A 20,049-nucleotide genomic window follows, 5' to 3' on the forward strand; every position below is an offset into this window, starting at 1 on the left:
TTGACAGAGGGAAGGAATGCCTTCAGTGTAAGAAGGATCGCCCGAAGCTCCAGAAGGTTGATATGGAGCCGGGACTCCGCCGGAGACCAGAGGCCTCTGATCTGCGCCTCTCCCATGTGGCCGCCCCATCCCAGGAGGGGTGCGTCCGTCACCACTGTGTGCTCTGGTTGGGGAAGGGAGAGGGATCTGCCGCTGACTCAATGCAGATTTGTGAGCCACCACGGCAATTGTTATGCAGTGCCCTCCGAGATCTGGACGTAGTCGGACAGGTTCCCCTGATGCTGCACCCACTGGAACTTCAGGTCCCACTGCAGAGCCTGCATATGCCATCTGGCATAATTGGTGAGCAGGATGCAGTAGGCCATGAGGCCAGGCAGCCTCAAGGTCGTCCTGGCCGAAACCCGGGACAGGGCTGAAAGATCCGAATCATAGCCCGAATGTCCCGGACTCGCTGTTCGGGAGGATAGACCCGAAACTGCGCTGTGTCCAGAACCGCTCCGATGAAGAGGAGAGCTAGATCACAACGATGGACCCTTAATTTACTATCAGCACCTGCTGTCCTATCCCCCCTAATTCAATGTGTTTTACCCTCAAGGTACAATCGAGGTTTGTATGCACACTGTATGGCACCCACCGTTACTGTGCCTGTTCCCTAAGGAACTGATTTCAAGTTAACAAACGCAAAGGTGCACCACAAATTTCTTCAAATAACAATTCTGTTAATGAATTTATGCAAAAATGATGTCTTTCTTGTATTTTCAAAATTCTTTATTATTCAACGTTAGCACCATACAGCCGACGCGTTTCGTCCCTGTGGGACTTCTTCAGGGCTTTTAAATTGAAGGTAATACTTCCAGTTTGAATCCTCAAGGTTGGGAATCTGTGTGGCGCCTTTCCCATTCGTATATCTTCATAAAAATAATTAAGCAGGGCTTGTGCTGTGTCTTTTTCTATGTTAGGAATTGGAGTAAGGTGATATGGATGATGCGGGCTTCATATGTTGTCTTATTCTACTCCACCATGTAGTAAAGAAGATTTTTCAGTCCATAAGACAAAACAATCTGTGTCGGTCTCAATATTTATCCTGGTAGTTCCAATGGATGAATCACTAGGGCTGATGTGTGGGCACTGGAGTACCAGCAAGTCGATCGTAATAAATCGACCTGTCCTCATCCACAGCGCCTTTCACCTTCTCCGGAATCCGAGGTTCCTGCAGCCGATGAAGAGGAGCTTATGTGCGAAGACTTTAAGTGATGGTGCTGGCTCTGCGCATGGTCCCTTGACCTCCCTCTGGCCCAGGACCGTGAAAGGCGCGGAATCGACTCCCGGGCCTCCAGCCACTTTCGGGACAGCTCCCGCAAAGTTTTCGGAGCCATGGCCTGGCAGTGGGGGCACGACTCTGAGTCGTGGCCGCGCCCCAGGCAGTAGAGACACTCACGGTGCATGTCCATCACCGACATTGTGCGGGGACAGGTCGCACAAGACTTAAATCCGGGCATCCCTAAGAACCTGTAGATTGATATATACTTGAAAACAGAGACAAAAGTCCCAAAAACTCAGTCAAAAAATGACTGGGGGTACCGCTTTCTCCGGATCTGCGATTGCTGGCGCGGAAAAACAAAGAACTGACATAAGCGCGCATGAGGGCGTCTAAGTAGCTCCAGCGACGTCATCTCGGCGAATACGACGCCAGCGGAGCCGTACGACTACGCCTACCGACGCGCAGGGGTACTGCTGATGAAATAAACCAAAAAACTTTCCAGATCTAGTCTGACGCCTGGGGATATTTTAAGATAAGGAATCAATTACTAAATTGTCTCTTTCAGATCTTAAAATACTTGGACCAGTTACATCAAAAACATAATCAGTCAGCACAAATTGCCCGAAATTGGAAAGAAAATGACCAACTACTCAAAGCACTTCAAAATAATTTCACCGGCAACCTTGTGAGGACACTAGTAGATAGGAATTTATATGTTGTCATAAAAATAACTTTAAACATGGGAATTTGTTTGACTCTATGCTCTTGTTCAATCAGGAAATCACTGCAGACACAAAATACTAACCGATACTCATTCATGACAGTGAGAAAGGTTTGACCTCTACTAAAGGCAAACCACAAAAGTGTGCTTAAAGAAACCGTGTCTTAGTCAGACAGTTGCAACATAGCATACATTGTCAGGAAGGAAGCAAGCAGGAGCACATTATCAATGTATGTTTTTAATGGTTGTTGTAGACTACCAATGGTAGTTGCAGGACGACTGGAAGTAAGTAACACTGGTGTATTACAAGTAGCAAAATTATTTGAGGTAGTTACCTGTAGAAAAGTATCAATTGCCTGAACTGGATACAGCATGATGAATAATATAAAGGCATAAAGAACCACAACGGACACAAGAAAGAGAACTGCAAAGAAAATAAAAACACTAAATCAGCAGGGAACTATTTTGCAGTGTAATGCAAGCATCTATATGGAATATAAGTGCTGCTAACAGTATTTGTAAGCTTGCTTTACATTAAATCTAAGCTCCCATTTGGGATCAAAAAGTAGCAAAAAGTAATTTTTTTGTGGAAGGCACACATTTGTAATTAATATACATTTACATTCAAAATTTCCTAACAGTTTCTCAAGAGGAAAATCAGGGAGTCATGTATTTCCTATATGTGGACTAGATTTGTATTATACAAGGAGCAAAGGTTTAGTCTAGTAAATAAAAGTTTTTAGTACAGCAGACATGCTGGACTCACAAGATGCTCTGATATGTGATAATGAAGAAAAAGGCGACTCGGGGAAATAAAATATTACAGTTAAGTCAATTAGATTAATCAAGCCACTAGACCTGCAGGTCTGGTAACAATTTCCTGATTTTTTGAGTCCTGAGAATCTCATAAAAAATAGTGTGAGAGAGGGAGAGATAGATCATAATTTACACTGCATGGCTTTGGCCACTACCAAAACACACATTAAAACACTGGTGATACCCCTGTAGATGAATGATCATTCTTAAGCGCTAACAAACAACATATCCAGGCCCTAGGGTGAGAGAAGAGGCAGGCCTAAAAATCAGAGAAGACAGGGTGATGGGGAAGGTTTGACAGCAAACTGTGACCCAAGATACTTATCACGGCTACAGGCAAGCTGTCCCATACTTAAGCTGTTACAAATGAGACGGCTCTTCCTCCTAATCTAACTCGCCCAAATCATTGCTGCCAGGATTTTAGACTGCTTAGGAGTTGTCATTTCAATGTTTTCAGTGTGCAAATGTATGCGATTCAGATCTTTATGTGCAATATTACGAGTGAGACTTCACTGCCAGTAGAAACCAAACAGTAATATTCATGTAGTGTTTGTGATACATTTCAGAAAAGCGCCAATTTTTTGTAATGTAAAAGCATAAAAATGTTTTTAAAAAAACTCCATTGAAACAGCTGCATCACTGCTGATGCAAGACCACTAATCGCCTACCTCCCTTCTCGAACAGGATTTTCATGGAAACTGTTGAAGTGCATTAATGAAGTACATATCTCTGAGGGGCAGTACGTAATTTTGTTAGTTATACTTTGTTCCCAAAATATAATTTAGGGAATGAGTTAGTAATAGCCAATATTGTGTTACTTCAGTTACACATAACAAGCATTGTTAAAAACCAACAGGTCTCGCTATTTTCTAAGTGAAAGTGCTTCAACAATGACTAGCAAGTATGTGTGAACGTGGATGAGAGTGTAAATGGGAGAATATGATACTGTTTGGCTGGATGAGTGACCAAAAGAATGGATTTTTCAATCACTCTAATGCCTACTTTTGGACTTTAGGGCAGATCACGAGAACGAGGAGTCATTCTCCAGAAAAAAAAGACACTGGTGGGGGTGGATACTCGGGAGATACAAAGGGGGTTGTATGTGTGTGATCTATATTAATATGTGGGATACTGAGAGTGCTAATATCTACTAAATTGATAGTTTCTGGTTTCCGCAACTGTCTGGCACCGGTACGCACAGGTTGACCATGAAAGAGAGAGACAGCAGTGATCCGGGAAAAGACTAAGGGCCAGATGTAGGTAATCCCCGATTACCGATTCTTAAATACCGAATCATACCGATTCGGTACTTAAAGAACTGGCAATCAGGATGTAGGTATATTTACCGAATCAATTACCAAATCGGTAGAGGCCCATAGGAATCAATGTCAAATTACCGAATCGGTAAATACCGATTCGGTAAAATTACAGAATTTACAAGGGGGACAGGGTGTCACTTTGACACCCTGTTGCACCTCTGATTCTGGCTTGTGTGCAATGTGACACACATACATGCCCTTAGGGCATGTATGTGTGCCACATGGCACAGGTGTACATGCACAGATGTGCATGTACACAGGAATTCGTTATTTACCATGAGATAGTATTTCATGGTAAATAACAAATTCTTAAGGGCCTGTGGCAATATTTTAAGTGCCACCTACATCTGGAATTACCGATTCGGTAAACATACAGAGTCGGTATTTTACCGATTCGGTAAATTTACCGAATCGGTAAATTTACAGATTCGGTAAAATTTGGGCCCCCTACATCTCAAAAACCAATTACCGGTCGGTAACTGCCGAAATCGGCCGTTACCGACCGGTAATTGGTTTTTGAGATGTAGGGGGCCCAAATTTTACAGAATCGGTAAATTTACAGATTCAGTAAAATTTGGGCCCCCTACATCTCAAAAACCAATTACCGGTCGGTAACGGCCGAAATCGGCCGTTACCGACCGGTAATTGGCGACCTACATCTGGCCCTAAATAACATTTTCTCTGCATTGAACCCATAAATGGAGCTGTCCTTTTCCAGCTAACATTTGTAATAACAAAACCAATGTAACAACTGTTTTATCTATTTTGTAACAAGCAATTCAGTACAATCCCGTGACCATTTTAATCTTTCTCAATCTGTTATTTCTAATATTTTTTTTTCTCCAAAAGTCACCATACCAAACACTTTACCAATCAATCATATCCACATAAATGAAATGATTAACACACAATAGTAGTAAGACACTTACTGTTTTTGTAGCAGGGCTGTCTGAAGGGCTTTCCTTTGGAAAACACCAGTGCCACAATGAGGTATTGAAAGCTGGAGACAAAGAAAAGAGTTGAGTTTTCATAGTTTCTGATGTTTTTGTCGTGCTTATCAATAGTGCTGTTCTTGAAGTGTGAAGAGTTGAAGTCTACGGTTCTGGATACATTGCATGCACTGTAAAAACAAAACAAATCATTAGTCCAAAGAGGCATAAATATGTAACTTTTTCTCAACATGATTGATATTTAAAGTCATCAACCGCAGTTTTGAATTTTGATGTTACAGAGAATAGTCTGATTATTTAAAATAAATTTGCAACAGTAAAAAGCAAAGTACTTCTGTTAGACCTGGCACCTTGGCGTGGGTCTCCCTTCCATTTTTTGCTGTTGCCTCGTGTGTTTTTGCTGGTTATAGATGCTTGGGGCACTGTGCCACTGTTGTCCAGTGCCACAGTGCAAAGTGCTCCCTATGGTAAATTGATGTATGGATTAGTGACTCCATGATTGGCTGGTTTGGTTTACTTGTCAGACCCTTGTACCATGCAACGAGTGTGCCCAGGGCTTGTAAACCAAATGCTGCTAGTGGGCTTGCAGCATTGGTTGTGCCACCCACAGAAGCAGCCTATAAACGTGTGTCTCAGGTCTGCCACTGCAGAGACTGTGTGCATTCTAGTACTGCCCTGCTGACTGGGCAAGTGCACCCACTTGCCAGTCCCTAAACCTTCCCTTTTCAGCATATTAGTCACCCCTATGGTAGGCACAAGGGCAGGGTGTATTGAAGGAGAAAGGTAGGACATGCCCTGATGTGTGTGGCATGTTCTGATAGTGAATTACAGCCATTATCATTTTTCACTATTGCAAGGCACACTGTTCCCCATAGGCCAGAATGGACAGTCTGATTATATCATTTTATAATCCTAACTGACTCCGGGAACTAGGTAGAAATTCGAGTTTAGTATGCCTGAACTCAGAATGATAAAATACATCTTTTAGTGAAGTTGGTTTTAACATTCTGTGTTTGAAAATACCACTTTTAAAAAGTAGTTATTTCCTTGCCTACCAATCCAAGCCTGCCTCTGCTAGGTTGTGTATTTCTTGTCTGGATTTTGAGTGACAGGGGCTGGGGAATTCCAGGAGACAGGGTCAGTCAGCACAGGCCTGAATAGAGGGATCTGCATGTAGATGGGTGGGAGGAGTTGCACTGGGACCTGAATAGGATTCCCTCCACAATGCTGGCTGTGCCTTCCTTCCACAATGCTGGCTCCACCTCCTGTTGTGCGTCTGATGTCCCTGGCCTACACTGTGAAAGGAAAGAAGGAATCTTGTCAACAAAGTGCTCCAGGACTGACCAGAACTGGTTTGGACTAGGCAAAGGCCTCTCTGCCTTCAGAGAACAAAGGGGAAATGAGTATAAAAGAGGGGACCCAAGCCCCAGAACTTTAGATCACTTTTGGAAAACAAGAAGAATCTTTGCTGAGGAGAGGAACCAGAGAAACTGAGGAGAAGACTATCCCTAAGCTGAGTGCTGTTTGGGGGATTGGCCTGCAGTGGTTGCCTGACTGCCAAAGAAAGGAACGTTGTGCTACTTTCATCAACTTGTAAAGGATCTCCAAGGGCTTGAAGATTGAGCTTGCCTCCTGCTGAAGTCTCAGGGACAACACACTTCACCAACTAGCTCCCCTGAGTTCTTTTGAAGTGCCTGCTGTTGTGCTGGGCCTTCTGAGGGACTGCGTGTCGCAAGGAGCTGGAAGCATGACTCACGAATAAGAAGGGTGTTGCTGCCGCAGCCGTTGTCGTCGCATCACCGAAGAAGGGTGTCGCCGCTGCCGCATTGCATCGCCGAAGCGCCTCCCATCACTAGAAAAGAGTGTCGCCGTCGCAGCTGAAGCCGTCGCATCACCGGAGAAGCGTGTCGCAGGGCCTGTCGCGTTGAGTCGCCTCACGGCCGTCGGGCGGCGCCGTTTTGTTTCATTGCACCGGATCTTCATCGCATCACGGCGCTGCCATGGAAGCGCCGTAAAAAAACGCATCATCACCTTCCCACGTGATGAAGAACCGACGCATCCCCTACGCAGAATAGGGACCCGACGTATCACCGTTCTTGCATGTAAGGAAATGACGCATCACCTTCCCCGAAATACTTTCATTGTATAGCGTTACGCATCCAAAGGTACATTGAACTCCAAGTGTTGCATTTTTACATCTAAAGAGAACTAAGCTATTTCTACAATTTTTAAAGTACAGTATTGGGGATTTTTGTTGTTTGTGGTCTTGTGTTAAGTCTATATGAAAATACTTATTTTTATTCTACAACTTGTGTGGTGTCCATCTGTAGTGTGGTCACTGGGTTACTGTATGTGTTCACAAATGCTTTACACACTGCCTCTGAGATAAGCCTGTCTGTTTGTGCCAAGCTACCAAGGGGGTGAGCAGGGGTTATTTTAGGAGTGTACCCCCTTACCCTGACTAGACGCAAGAGTCCCCATTTGGTCAAAGGTACCTACCTTTGCCAACTAGAGACCCCCAAATCGAACAACTTCTTTTCTCCGAGGAGGTTCAACTTGTTGGAGTAGATCTAGAGAGCAGAAACACAAACAGGCCTTTTAACAGCCCCAAATACTGTATCTCTGCCTTAGAAGCCTATAAGCCTTGATGTCAATGGCTGTACTCCAATATCTGCACAAAATCATAAGTGACCCCCACAAAAGGGAATATGGGGAATTGAAAGTGGAGTTAGTAATCTGGGTGGGGAAATCAGTCTAGGTAGGAAGTGTCACGGATGTTCATCTGCTCAAATACAACATTATTCATCCTTCTCCAACCTCTACTAAAGCACTTTCTCCAAATTGGTAGCCATCAAGTAGAGCACTCACAAAGATATTACAGCACTGATCTCAGAGTGCAGTCCTACATAAAAGTGATTGGCAACTATACTCGGAATATTTTTTAAGTATACAGGAATTAGGAGGGAGCTATGCAAAACGAACATGTTACTTGCTTTCAGTAACGTTTTTTCTGCTGAATAAATTAACAGGCCATTGTTCACCTTTAGAAAATTCCCAGGGCCCTGTCTTGATATGTACTCTCTTGCAGAAATGCTCTCCACACGCAGGTAGATGGGCCACATGGCTCTGGGGTGACTTTAGACCACTCTGGAATTGACTGATCAGTACTTCATATAAAGCAGCCCTGTGTGCTGATGTCAGTTACTTAATCTTTATCCTTCCACACCTTCAGAAGTGTAACACTGGAAACAAATTGCAGGCGATAATATGCCAAAATCTAACTTGTAACCTTATCATGATGTACAGAGTCCAGTCCAATGAACTCCACAAACAGCTGGTCACCCACACGATAATCTCCTGTACAGTCAATGTAGAAACTCAAAGCGCTCTTAAGGTCAAGACAGTGGTGGGTGTGGCAGAGGGAAAAAAGATGGCAGGGTAATTGGTTGACCCAAATAGAAAGGGGATACCAACTTTGGCAGAAATGCAGCCAGAGTCCTCAGCGTCAATTTGTCTGGGAAGGTGGTGGTGTAGGGTGGTTGCACAGAGAACAGAGTTCAATCATGCAGTGCACAGGAGTGATGGTGATCAGAAAGACCCTTTGGAACACAAGAGCATAATCTGAAGCTTCCCCAAGGCTTATCCTTCAGCCCCACCCTGTTTAACACCTACATGATACCCCTGGCTGACATCGTCAGAACCCATTGACTTTACATCATATCCTACGAGGACGACAACCAACTCATTCTCTCACTCACGGAAGACCCCGCCAGGACCAGAACAAACATCCACAACACCATGACGAGTGTTGCTGACTGGATGAGGACCAACTGCCTGAAGCTCAACATGAACAGGACGGAAGTACTGATTTTTGGGAAGAACACTTCCCCGTGGGAAGACACATGGTGGCCCCCCCAAACTCAGACCCACCCCCACACCAACCAACCATGCCTGCAACCCTTAACTTCGTCCTGAGCAGCAAACTCACCAGGTCAATAGTTTCCTATGCCTGCTTCCACACCCTCCATATGCTCCGAAATATCTTCAGATGGATCTGCGCTGACACCAGAAAAACAGTCACTCATGCCCTTGTCACCAGCCGGCTGGACTATGGAGACACATTGTATACCAGAATCACACACCACTCCTCAACGGACTCCAGACTATACAGACGCAGGGACATGACTCATTTTCAACTTACACAACACACCCACATCACCCCAAACCTCCGGAACCTCCACTGTCTCCTCGTCCAGAAGAGACAGCAGTTCAGGATGCTGACACATGCCTATAAAGCCTTCCATGACCAGGGACCAGCATACATTAACCACCGCCTGAACTTCCGCCAACACGCCAGACACCTCCGCTCCATCTCCCTAACCCTCGCACACACTCCTCTCTTCCGCCGAAGCTACAGTGAAGGTTGTTTCTTCTCCTACCTGGCCACCAAGTCCTGGAACAAAATACCCCACCACCTGCGCACCTCGTCCTCCCTGGCGGAGTACAGAAAGGGACTCAAGACCTGCTTTTACGACTGAGACCAGCGAGACCTCAGCGCCTAGATACCCTCAGGGGTGAATAGCCACAATCAGCAAATCTAAAAGATCGTAAAGAGGCTATACTCAGGGAGGGACAAACATTGAAGATAAAGGCAAGCCATTGAATAAGAAGCAAGCAAATTAGAGTTTTAATAAAGGCAACGAATGGTAAGCAATCAGAGGGCTGTAAATCCTCTTTAAGTACACAATAAGTCTTTCACAACCAGAGAGCTTGTGCTGCCCGATAGGTGAGACCTAAAAATAACATTTGATCTAGCTCACGGAAGATGTTAGACAGTAGACTACAGCCTTCTCAGCTGAGCAACTCACACTGTTAGCAGAAAACTCAAGTCTTGTAAAAGAAAAACAAACTTCAATAAAAGTCATTTTATCATGACAGCGGATAAGGTTCCTGACCCCTTTGCCAACCGTTTTCCTCTGGGTACCCACTAGCTTCAAAATAAGAGTAAAAAAGCAAGAATGTATGGCTGTTCTTTCTTTTTACGACCTGAAATGTGAGGAAGCAAACTCATTTCAGAACATAATCAGCCAAGTTTTCTATTTGTCTGATACTTGTTCTAAAAACATCCCCTGGGGGATTGCCACAGAAAGTATTATCTATGGCTAAGACAATTTTTAGAAAAAGCTCACTAAAATGAACCTTGAGATCAGTGGAGCCCTGAAGCTAGAGATCGCACTGTGGCTTGATAAAGGGTGTAGGGGGAAACATATGTACAAGCCCTTTTAAGAACCTATTAACAATAGGGGGTTTGAATGAGGAGGGTTGGCCTGGCAGCCGCAAGAAACAGACAAAGCAGAAAGATAACTCTGAAGATTACCCAAAGCAGAGTTCTACTGGGCAAGGCTAAGAATAAAAAGAAGAATACTAGAAAAGGAAGCAGAATTAGGGTCAATTGAACTTTCCATTCAATAATTTACCAACTTATCCTGTCTTAGCGGAGGGCCGCCTGGCCACAAAGATTACATTACATGCTTCAGGAGGGAAGTCGAAAGCTATCAACTGTCGCTGCTCAATCTCCACGCAAGGAGGCGGAGAGTCGACAGGTTCAGGTGGAGGGCCCTCCCCTGGAGCTGCAACAGAACATCCTCCTGAAGAGGCAACCTGATTGAAGGTTCAATGCTCATTCAAAGTGGCTCCGGATACCAGACTCTGTGCCCAGTCTAGAGCCACAAGAAAGACTTGGGTACGGTTGTTCTTGATCTTCTTGAGAACTCTGGGCAGAAACAGTATGAGCGGTAAGGCGTACAGGAGACCTGATCTCCACTTGCAACAAAAAGCGTCCCTGAGCAATAGCCCCCTTAGAAAACTCCAGCATACAAAACTGCCATCACTGCGCATTCTCTTCAGATATGAACAGATCTAACCAAGGCTCTCCTCACTGCTGTAATAAACCTTGCGCCCCCTCTGACTTTTGACACAATTCGTGATCTGCTAGGCATCGACGGCTGAGTTCGACCACCCTGGTGTTCAGAGAACCAGGGTCATGCCCTGCTGTTCCAGCCATGGCCAGAGGCGTAGTCTCTTGACAAAGGGTCCAGCACCCCACCCTGCCCTGCTTGTTGCAGTCTCACATGGTGGTCGTGCTGTCCGTGTACACCTGCAACAACTTCTCCTTGACAGAGGGAAGAAATGCTTTCAATGCCAATGTCAATGCCAATTGAATCGTTCAAAGCTCCAACAAACTGATGTGGAGCCCCGACTCTGCACGGAGACCAGTGTCTGCTGATCTTTACCTCTCCCAAATGGCCGCCCCATCCCAGGAGTGACACATCTGTCACTACTGTGAGATCTGGTTGGGGAAGGGAGAGGGGTCTGCGGTACGTCAACCACCACTGCGGGTCTTTTGCAGTTCCCTCCCAAACCTGAACCATGTTGTAGAGATTCCCCTGATGCTGCAACCACTGGAACATCAGGTCCCACGGTAGAGCCCACATACGCCATCTGTCATGATTTACCAACAGGATGAGGGAGGCCATGAGTCCCAGCAGCCTCAGTCTACCTTTCTGTATCTAGCAGCATCACTGCCAACTTCTACAAGCATCTCTATCTACACATCTCTATATCCATACATCTCTAAAACTATACATCTCTATATCCATACATCTCTAAATCTATACATCTCTATTTACATCTCTATCTACCTTTCTATAACTATCTCTGTAGGTCTATCATTATATCCATCTGTCTTAATCTCCACATATATATCCCTGTCGATCTCTCCTATATGTGTGTGTGTGTCTATATATACACACACATATTTTACTCGGATAAAACCATAGAAATTCAGCAGTTATAGTTACCAGAGTTACCTATAATTTACTCCCCGCAATGAACTGCTTATGACCTCATCTGTTACAGCTCCCCCCCCTTTTTTTTTTTAAATACAGCCCCAGGGAGGTAGTGGTCCCCAGGCTCTACGTGGCACCCGCCATATATTTGTATAGCCCTGGATTTTTGCGAATTTACAACATTTTTAAAATGCTTTTTTGCCCTGGCGGGGTTCCTCTGGAACCCCAGGTCCAAGGCTAGGGGGTTAGACCCCTTTTCTGCATTTTATTTTGGGTATCAGCTCAAGCCAAGTCCCAAGATGGCTGCCAACACTTCCTTGTTGAAGTGTTTGTAGCAAATCGGAGCTCTGCAGATCTTGGCACAAGCTCATCATTTGCAAAGGCTTCGCAGTTGTAGATATACACATTTGGAAAACTACTGAACAGATTTACCCCAAATAACGAAAAGTGTGATTTGCGAACCAAAAGCTACTTTTCTGCCACATTCGGTGTGGTTTGGGATAATATGTGAACAAGGGCTCCTTGTAGCCCGAAATGCGTCATGGCGGCAATATGCACTGAATAAACAGAAAATTGCACTTATTTAAGAGGAGTCCGTTTTGCTTTCCTTGTCGAGTACCGAAGGAAGATTTCTTTTCGAAATATATACATATATATATATACATATATATATATATACATATATATATATATACATACATATATATATACATACATACATACATACATATATATACATACATACATATATATACATACATACATACATATATATATATATATATATATATATATATATATATATATATATATATATATATATATATATATATATATAAAATATAAAAATAAAAAATTTCGTTTTGCCAATAACTGATGAAACTTCATGAAATTTTCGAAATTAGTACACCGATCAGTCCAGCTGCTCTGTCGAAAGTTTTGGATTTACCCATGTTAATTCCCCATAGAGATTTTAAACACAGCGACAGTGCAACCAGCTGAACGGAAAAACATCACATTTGGCAAAAAGGTAGCTCTTTTTGTGAATTGGTGTAAATCCATTCAGTAGTTTTTTAAATATTAAGGGAAGAACAAATGTGTATACATAGGGATCCGGATCCTTCTCAGATTTGCGAATACACGCGTTGACAGTAGTGCCGCGATTGGCTGGCCACACCCTGAGAGGAAAGTTGCGGCTGCCATTTTGTTAATCGGGACTCAGTTCTCAGCAGGGAAAATGATATTAAAAAGTGCAAGAAGGGGTCAGGGTAGAGAAACCATGACACCGTGGGACTAATGGAGGGGTCTGTGAGGACCCCACATGGGCAAGAAATTGTTCAAAAACCTTTTTGTTTTTAACCACACTAGGAGCTGTGGATCCGCAGATCCAGACCCCAATAAAAAAATAAAAAACATACACTCACAGATACACACACCCATTCACACTCAAAACTATGCAGGCACCCACAAAGATTTCACACAACCACTCACAGACCCTCAAAACCACTCGCACACCCACTCACAGCCCTACATGTCTTACATACACCCACTCACACAGCCACTTACACACACATATAGACACTCACAAGTCCACTCACAGACCCACAAAACTACTCGCACACCCTCACAGCCACTAGTACACCTACTCACACACCCACCACACCCTCATACACCCACTTCCATACCCACCACACATACACACACACACACACACACACACACACCCACTTACAAAACCCACACAACCACTCACACACTCAGATTGCAGGGACGGTATAGTTAGGCAACAGAATTAAAAAAACTATAGAAATTCATGGGAAAAAACAAAGGTTACAGGTATAGTTAGGTTCAGATTTTACATACACAAAACTATAGAAATTCAGCAATCGCAGTTCTATTTATCTCAAGTTACTATAACATGTGCCCTAAGGTAACTATAACTCACACCCTCGCCGTGCACTACTAATTACCCCACTCATGACATCTTCTATGACATCGTTGATAATATCACTACAACTTCTTGCAGTGAAATTGTTGATGAGAAAACTGTGCACGGCAGGAGCAGGCGTTCTGCTGAATTTTTATGGTTTTGGGAGTGTAAAATCTGAAACCAACTATAATGTCCCTGTAACCTTTGTTTTTTTCAATATACATATATATATACATATATGTGAGAAGTTGGCCTGGTATATGATGTTCACTATTCTAGTGAGCACCTTGCACCAGTCCAAACAACCCTTATGGTGATGGTTGTAAGTCAACCTTATAGACCAGCTATCCTAGTGGTAGCGTGGATAGAACAGTCTTAGGCTAAAAGACTCTTGAGGGTGTGTAAAGCCAGCTGTTTTACCATATGTAACCCCTTGAATATCAAATGAAAGGACACCACACAGGATATATATAAAATATATATGTATTTATTTACTAACACACTCCTCTGAACTCTTTATGAGGTCAGAGGCCAAAGCACATAACAAGACACTTAGTTAGAATACGGTAAGTTGCACAAAATACAGTTAGGCCCTAGGGGCGAAGCAAACCATATACTAAGAAAGTGGAATAAGTACCACGTCACGAGAAAAGGAAAGGCCTAGGGCCTATAGAATCGCTGGGGCTACACTATCTGACCCTTAGGTTAGGATTAGGAGGCCCACTGGCGGCGCGTGCAGTGTCTTTACACACACGCGAGAGTCAATGTTAAGTCAATGGGAACTTAGAGTTTAGAAAAGAAAGGATTTAGGATACTTCCGGTCTAGCTTGAAGGAAACAACTAAAAACCTAGACACTTGGATAGTCAATACCCTTGGGAGCACTGAAGTACTCGCGTTACCTCACCCACAGGAAGCGGGTGCTTCGGTGTGAAGATGTGTCGGGTTTCGCCGTTGAAGTCTATGGAGCCTGTGAAGAAAGATGCTGCAGGCGACCAGGAGGAAGATGTCCGGGTGGATCCAAGGGTGGATCTAGGATGAAGAGGACCTGAAAGCAGAGGGGACATAGTCTGGGTCACTAGCCAGTGACCGGATGGAACCAGGAAGGAACCAGACGACGTCGAGGAGCAATCAGGTGCTGTCGTGAAGCTGGTCTCTTCAGCCACGCGGACCAGGAGGGATCGAGGACGACCAGATGCTGGAGAGGAGCTGTCCCGCGAAGGTTCTCGCAGATGGAGGGGTCGACTGCCGGATTGGAGTCAACAAGCCTGGGCAAAGGTAACCCACGCAGGATTCAAAGATGGCTTCTGATGCAGACCAGCAAGGTCTGAGGGGCCTCACCTTTTCAGGGAGGCTGGGGCCAGTCTGGAGCAACCAGAACAGCGAGTTGGTTCAAAAGGATTGTCATCACAGAGGCTACTAGCCAACGGGCCAGCAACCGGACAACGCGTCGAGCAGAACACGAGCAGAAGGGCCCCACGCAGAACTCGTGGAGTGTGGAGGGCTGATCTTCGGTGCAGGTGGAGCTTGGATTCAGGGCTTCTCAATCCCCAGTGCACAGCTTCGAGGATTCCTCAGGAGCTGCACAGTTAGCAAGTCGTGGACTTTTCAAGATGGCCGGTCCCAGGTGTCTCGTCGCCTCCACGGATCTCAGCTATGCTGCAGACGTGAAGAGAGGGTCAGAGAGGTCTGGAAGTCTGGGTCTTGTCAGGCTCTGTGCACGGGTTCCGGCGGGAAGCGTCGACAAAGCAATCCGTTGATTTGCTGGATGGTGCCTGGTTGCCCAGGGTGGTCACTCCTTGGCCACAAGGGAGATTCTTCAGTCTTCAGCTTCAGCAGAATGTCGAAGGATCAGAGTTTCGTTTCAAGTTTCAGTTCAGGATCAAATCTAAAGTTCTGGGGCTCAGCTCCTACCTTTATACAACTAAAAGGGGTTGGATTACTTTCTAGGTCCCTCCTGTGGGTGGGACCAGGAAGGGGGGTGGTTACACCCCCTCTCCTTTGTCCAGTTTTGCGCTGGGGCTGGAGTGCCCCAGCAACCGGTTTGAACTGGAGTATGCATGGAGCACCTAGTGTGCCCCAGGCAGTGTCTCATTCTATTCAGCCCTCCATGTCCCAATACACAAAGTCCCGTCTGGGGTGGTGCTCGCACCTCTCCATGCAGGAAACCTATTGTCCAGACCTCCGTGACTGGAAGGACTCCCAGCAGCAGGTCAGACTTGTGTCTGTGGCAGCAGCATCCATTTTGTGATGCTGGGGCTCGGGTTAACTTTAACTGGGATAGTCAGAACTAACATGTCTTCTCCCTCTAGAAGGTTGGAATGCTACCCCCGTCGCCAGAATTGGCGAGGGGGTAGTATTCCAAAGCGTATGACACCTTACACGACACGTTTAGATAAAGCCAAACCAAAGTTAGCATTCTACCGCGAGGATTATAATGCACTTAACAGTATATGGTATGGCAATATCATAGAACAGCTATAAGGACATGGTTCCGTAAGCTGCAGACAGGCTCAGCTCCTGCTAGAGCACCTTCTCACACATAACCAAGCACTCTGTATTGTATTGTATTGGTATTTTTATATAGCGCTATGAATGTCACCCATCGGGTATCCTGGCGCTTCGACTTGGATGATACAAACACAGTGTCTAGACAGTTGCGAGGTTTACAGAAGGAGCTTAACAGGTTTTTGGAAACGAGTACGTTTTCAAAGCCTTCTTAAAAGGAATAAAGTCATCCATGCGGCGTAGGCATATTGGTAAGGAGTTCCACAGTTTTGCCGCAGTGAATCTGAAGGATCGGCCTCCCATCCGAATCCTCAGAATCTTGGGAACTACCACCATACATGCTGAGGCTGAACGGAGAGATCTAGACGGTACATACCAAGAAAACAGGTCCTGCAGAGAAAGAGGACCCTGTCCGTGAAGGGCCTTGTGTACCAAGCAGAGGGTTTTAAAATCAATCCTTTGGGGGATTGGGAGCCAATGGAGATCCCTAAGTGCTTTTGTGGAAGAGTCAAGGCGACGGCGCAAGAGGGCCAGTTTGGCCGCAAGGTTTTGAACACGTTGCAATTTTCCCACCAGGGTCTTAGGTGCCCCCAAAAGTAGAGAGTTACAATAGTCAAGCCAACTTAGGATGATACTTCTCACTACTTCTAGCCTGGTTTGTACCGGGAGCATAGGTAAAATTTTCCGCAACAATCGCAGTAGTGTCATGCAGGTAACCACTGTTTTATTTACCGACACATCTAACTGCAAACTTGGGTCGAACATCACCCCCAAGTTGCACACTGATTCGGCCGGCAGACTGGTGTCCTGAAAGGATGGAGGCCAAAAATTCAGTGGCAACGGCCTGGGGGTACGGTCCATTGAACAATGTAGTACCTCCGTTTTGGAACCGTTGAATTGTAAAGAATTAAGGCTCAACCATTCCGCCGTGGTGGACATGCACTGATGAAAGACCTCCTGTGACACAGCCTCCTTTCCCTCGAACGAAAAGACAAGTTGGGTGTTATCAGCATAGTTGGTGACTGCTATGCCAAAAGATTTTATCAGCTGGATCAGGGGACGGAGGTAGAGATTAAACAGGATTGGACTGATGGCCGATCCCTGGGGCACTCCCTGCCCTACCCTTCTGGTGTTGGATTTAAAGGGAGGCAGGGCCACCATTTGGTGTCTGTTGTCAAGATAGGACACCAGCCAATCAAGAGCCAGTCCCGACACCCCTATTTCCTCCAGTCTCCCAATCAGGATCGTGTGGCTGACCGTGTCGAACGCGGCCGACATGTCGAGCAATACTAAAAAAGCCGCTCGACCTTGGTCGGCACGCGTCCGAAGGTCATCTAGCACTGTCACTAATGCCGACTCCGTCCCATGGGCAGGTCTAAAGCTAAACTGGGCCACATCCAAGCAAGCGTTGGACTCCATGAAACTGGAAAGATGTTTGGTCACCAGTTTCTCCAAGATTTTGATTGGAAATGGGAGCAACGAGATGGGTCGATAGTTTGCTAGACAAGTGGGATCCAAGGTAGCCTTTTTCAGGAGTGGGGATACCACCGCCAGCTTCCAACAGTCCGGAACCCGTGCAGACTCAAGGGACTGACAGATGGAGAAAAGAGGGGGGGAAGAGCTCTTCCCGGAATAGTTTCCAGAATTTAGGTGGAAGAGAGTCAAGAGGCGAGCCCGAGGATACCCCGTCTGCCAGTGCACAAAAGTCTACAAAGGACGGCGAGGGAAAACTGTTCAGTTGCACTAAGCTGGCATCTTTCACAGAAGCGGACGTAGAAGTAGAGTGGCCCAAGGTGTGAGAGATAGAACCTGGCAACGTAGCAAGGTTATTCAAGATCGTTGTAATCTTGTCCTCAAAGTCAAAGGCCAGTGAGTCACAGAGTTTGAGAGGCAGGAATGTTCTTAACCGTACTAACGGGAGCTGCCAGATCTTTGACGATCTTGAATAAGGCCTGGGACTTGTTCTCCGCTGACAGAAGTGATTCCTCTTAGAAACTAGCCTTGGCCTGGTTGATCTGGGCTTTGTAGGTCCCCAGTGCCTGTTTAAAAAGAGCTCTATCAGACGCAAGGTATTGCTTTCTCCAATTCCGCTCAGCCTGTTTACACCAGCGCTTGAGCTGGTGGAGTTCTTCTGAGAACCACGGCATTACGTGTTTTGTCCTAACTCTGGATTTTCGCAACGGGGCTAATGAGTCCAATGACATTAGGATTCGCTGACTAAGAGTCTCATAGCTCGCGTCCACATTGTCACCCAAAATAAACCCATCTGCGAGCAGAATGGGGAGAGAGGATTGTTTAAGGAGCTTAGACCATTGTCTGCCCACCTTAGTGGCTCCTAAACTACGTTTCTTCGTAGATGGGATGGGGGATAGCAGATGAAAGTGGACGAGCGCATGATCCGACCAACACTGAGGAAGAATGTTTCGTATGGTCACTTGGTCCGCCTCGGCAAAGATAAGGTCGAGTGCATGACCCTTTACGTGTGTCTGGGAGAGTACTAACTGTTGTAGCTGAATATTGCAGTTGGCTTGGACCAGCTCTTTAAAGGCTGAGTCGGTCGGGCCACCCGGCCATAGATTGAAGTCTCCCAACACTATTAGCCTCGTGTGCGTGTTGGAAAGGTCATAAATGATATCAATGAGCTCCGTTACGGCGGATAAGGCACTCGCCGGGGGTCTATAGCACAATAGGCCAGAGTAAAGTGCGCCTCCCTGACCATTAATAAAGAAGTCTATGAGTTCACAGCAAGGAATTGTCTTAATATCAAGCTGGGAGAGATCGATTGTTTCTCTAAAGATCATCCCCACTCCTCCTCTTGACCCTACCCGGGGATTATGCCTGATCTTGTATCCGGGAGGGCATGCAAATTCCAGCTCCACCATGCTGTTAGCATTAGTCCAGGTCTCTGTCATAAAGAGAACGTCTAACTCATGAAACTCAATGAGTAGCGTAATTTCTTCTGCGTGTTTACTAAGAGATCTTACATTTAGTAATCCGCAGGACAGTGAATCCGGTCGTCTGCTGATGGTAGAAGACTGGTGGCTGGGAGCATTGCCTGTGTTAAGTCTTAGAAGATCGTCACGAGAGTAAGTGGGGGCGAGTCGGCACGAAGAGGCAGCACCTCCGGCGTCCAGCGCGCCCTGTGTGCGAACGGGCGCAAACGCGCTGACTGCATGTCCATCTAAAATAGCCGTATACATGGGAGGAGTGTAAGGGAAGCAACTAGTCCCCCAACAAGATGGCGCCCGTAAATAGGCAGCCTCAGATGTCCTCTCCCAAGATGGCAGCCTAAAACGCCGCGAGGCTACGAATATCGGTGCCTATCTGCCCTGAGTCCTGCAAGACGCAGGGTGAGCCCAGTAATTAAAGTGCGGGTAAGAACTAGTGCTCTAATGTTGCCCCAGATAGTCCAGTGGATAGCAGCAAGCGCAAGTATGCAGCGCGAACAATTAAAATGTATCACAGATACACGGAGCACTTAAATAATATACGGCGCTATTAATGATAAAGAAAAGTTTAACGATTTTAAAATAGTAAGCAACAACCATCGCGCTGCGGTAAGCAAGTCTACCTGTCAGCGGCCGAGTCCTGAAGCTTAAATAGGCTCCTACAAACTCATCCAGACATGGGAGGAGTGTAAGGAAAGCCACTAGTCCCCCAACAAGATGGCGCCCGTAAATCGGCAGCCTCAGATGTCC

The 20,049-nt window shown here is 45.7% G+C and overlaps 1 protein-coding gene across 9 annotated transcripts in view; it reads right to left on the reverse strand.

The window, feature by feature from the left end:
* The window catches only part of ATP13A3 (ATPase 13A3), a 430,700-nt gene that overhangs the window by 100,219 nt on the left and 310,432 nt on the right, over positions 1–20,049 (reverse strand). For all 9 annotated transcript variants that reach the window (XM_078666249.1, XM_078666244.1, XM_078666250.1 and 6 more), the window contains 2 exons: positions 5,047–5,237; positions 2,318–2,406 (listed from right to left, as the gene is read on the reverse strand). In XM_078666249.1, coding sequence (XP_078522375.1) covers positions 2,318–2,406; positions 5,047–5,237 — 280 coding nt within the window. The remainder of the gene's footprint in view (positions 1–2,317; positions 2,407–5,046; positions 5,238–20,049) is intronic.

Source organism: Lissotriton helveticus, chromosome 11, assembly GCF_964261635.1.
Source record: "Lissotriton helveticus chromosome 11, aLisHel1.1, whole genome shotgun sequence".
NCBI classification, from domain to species: Eukaryota; Metazoa; Chordata; class Amphibia; order Caudata; family Salamandridae; genus Lissotriton; species Lissotriton helveticus.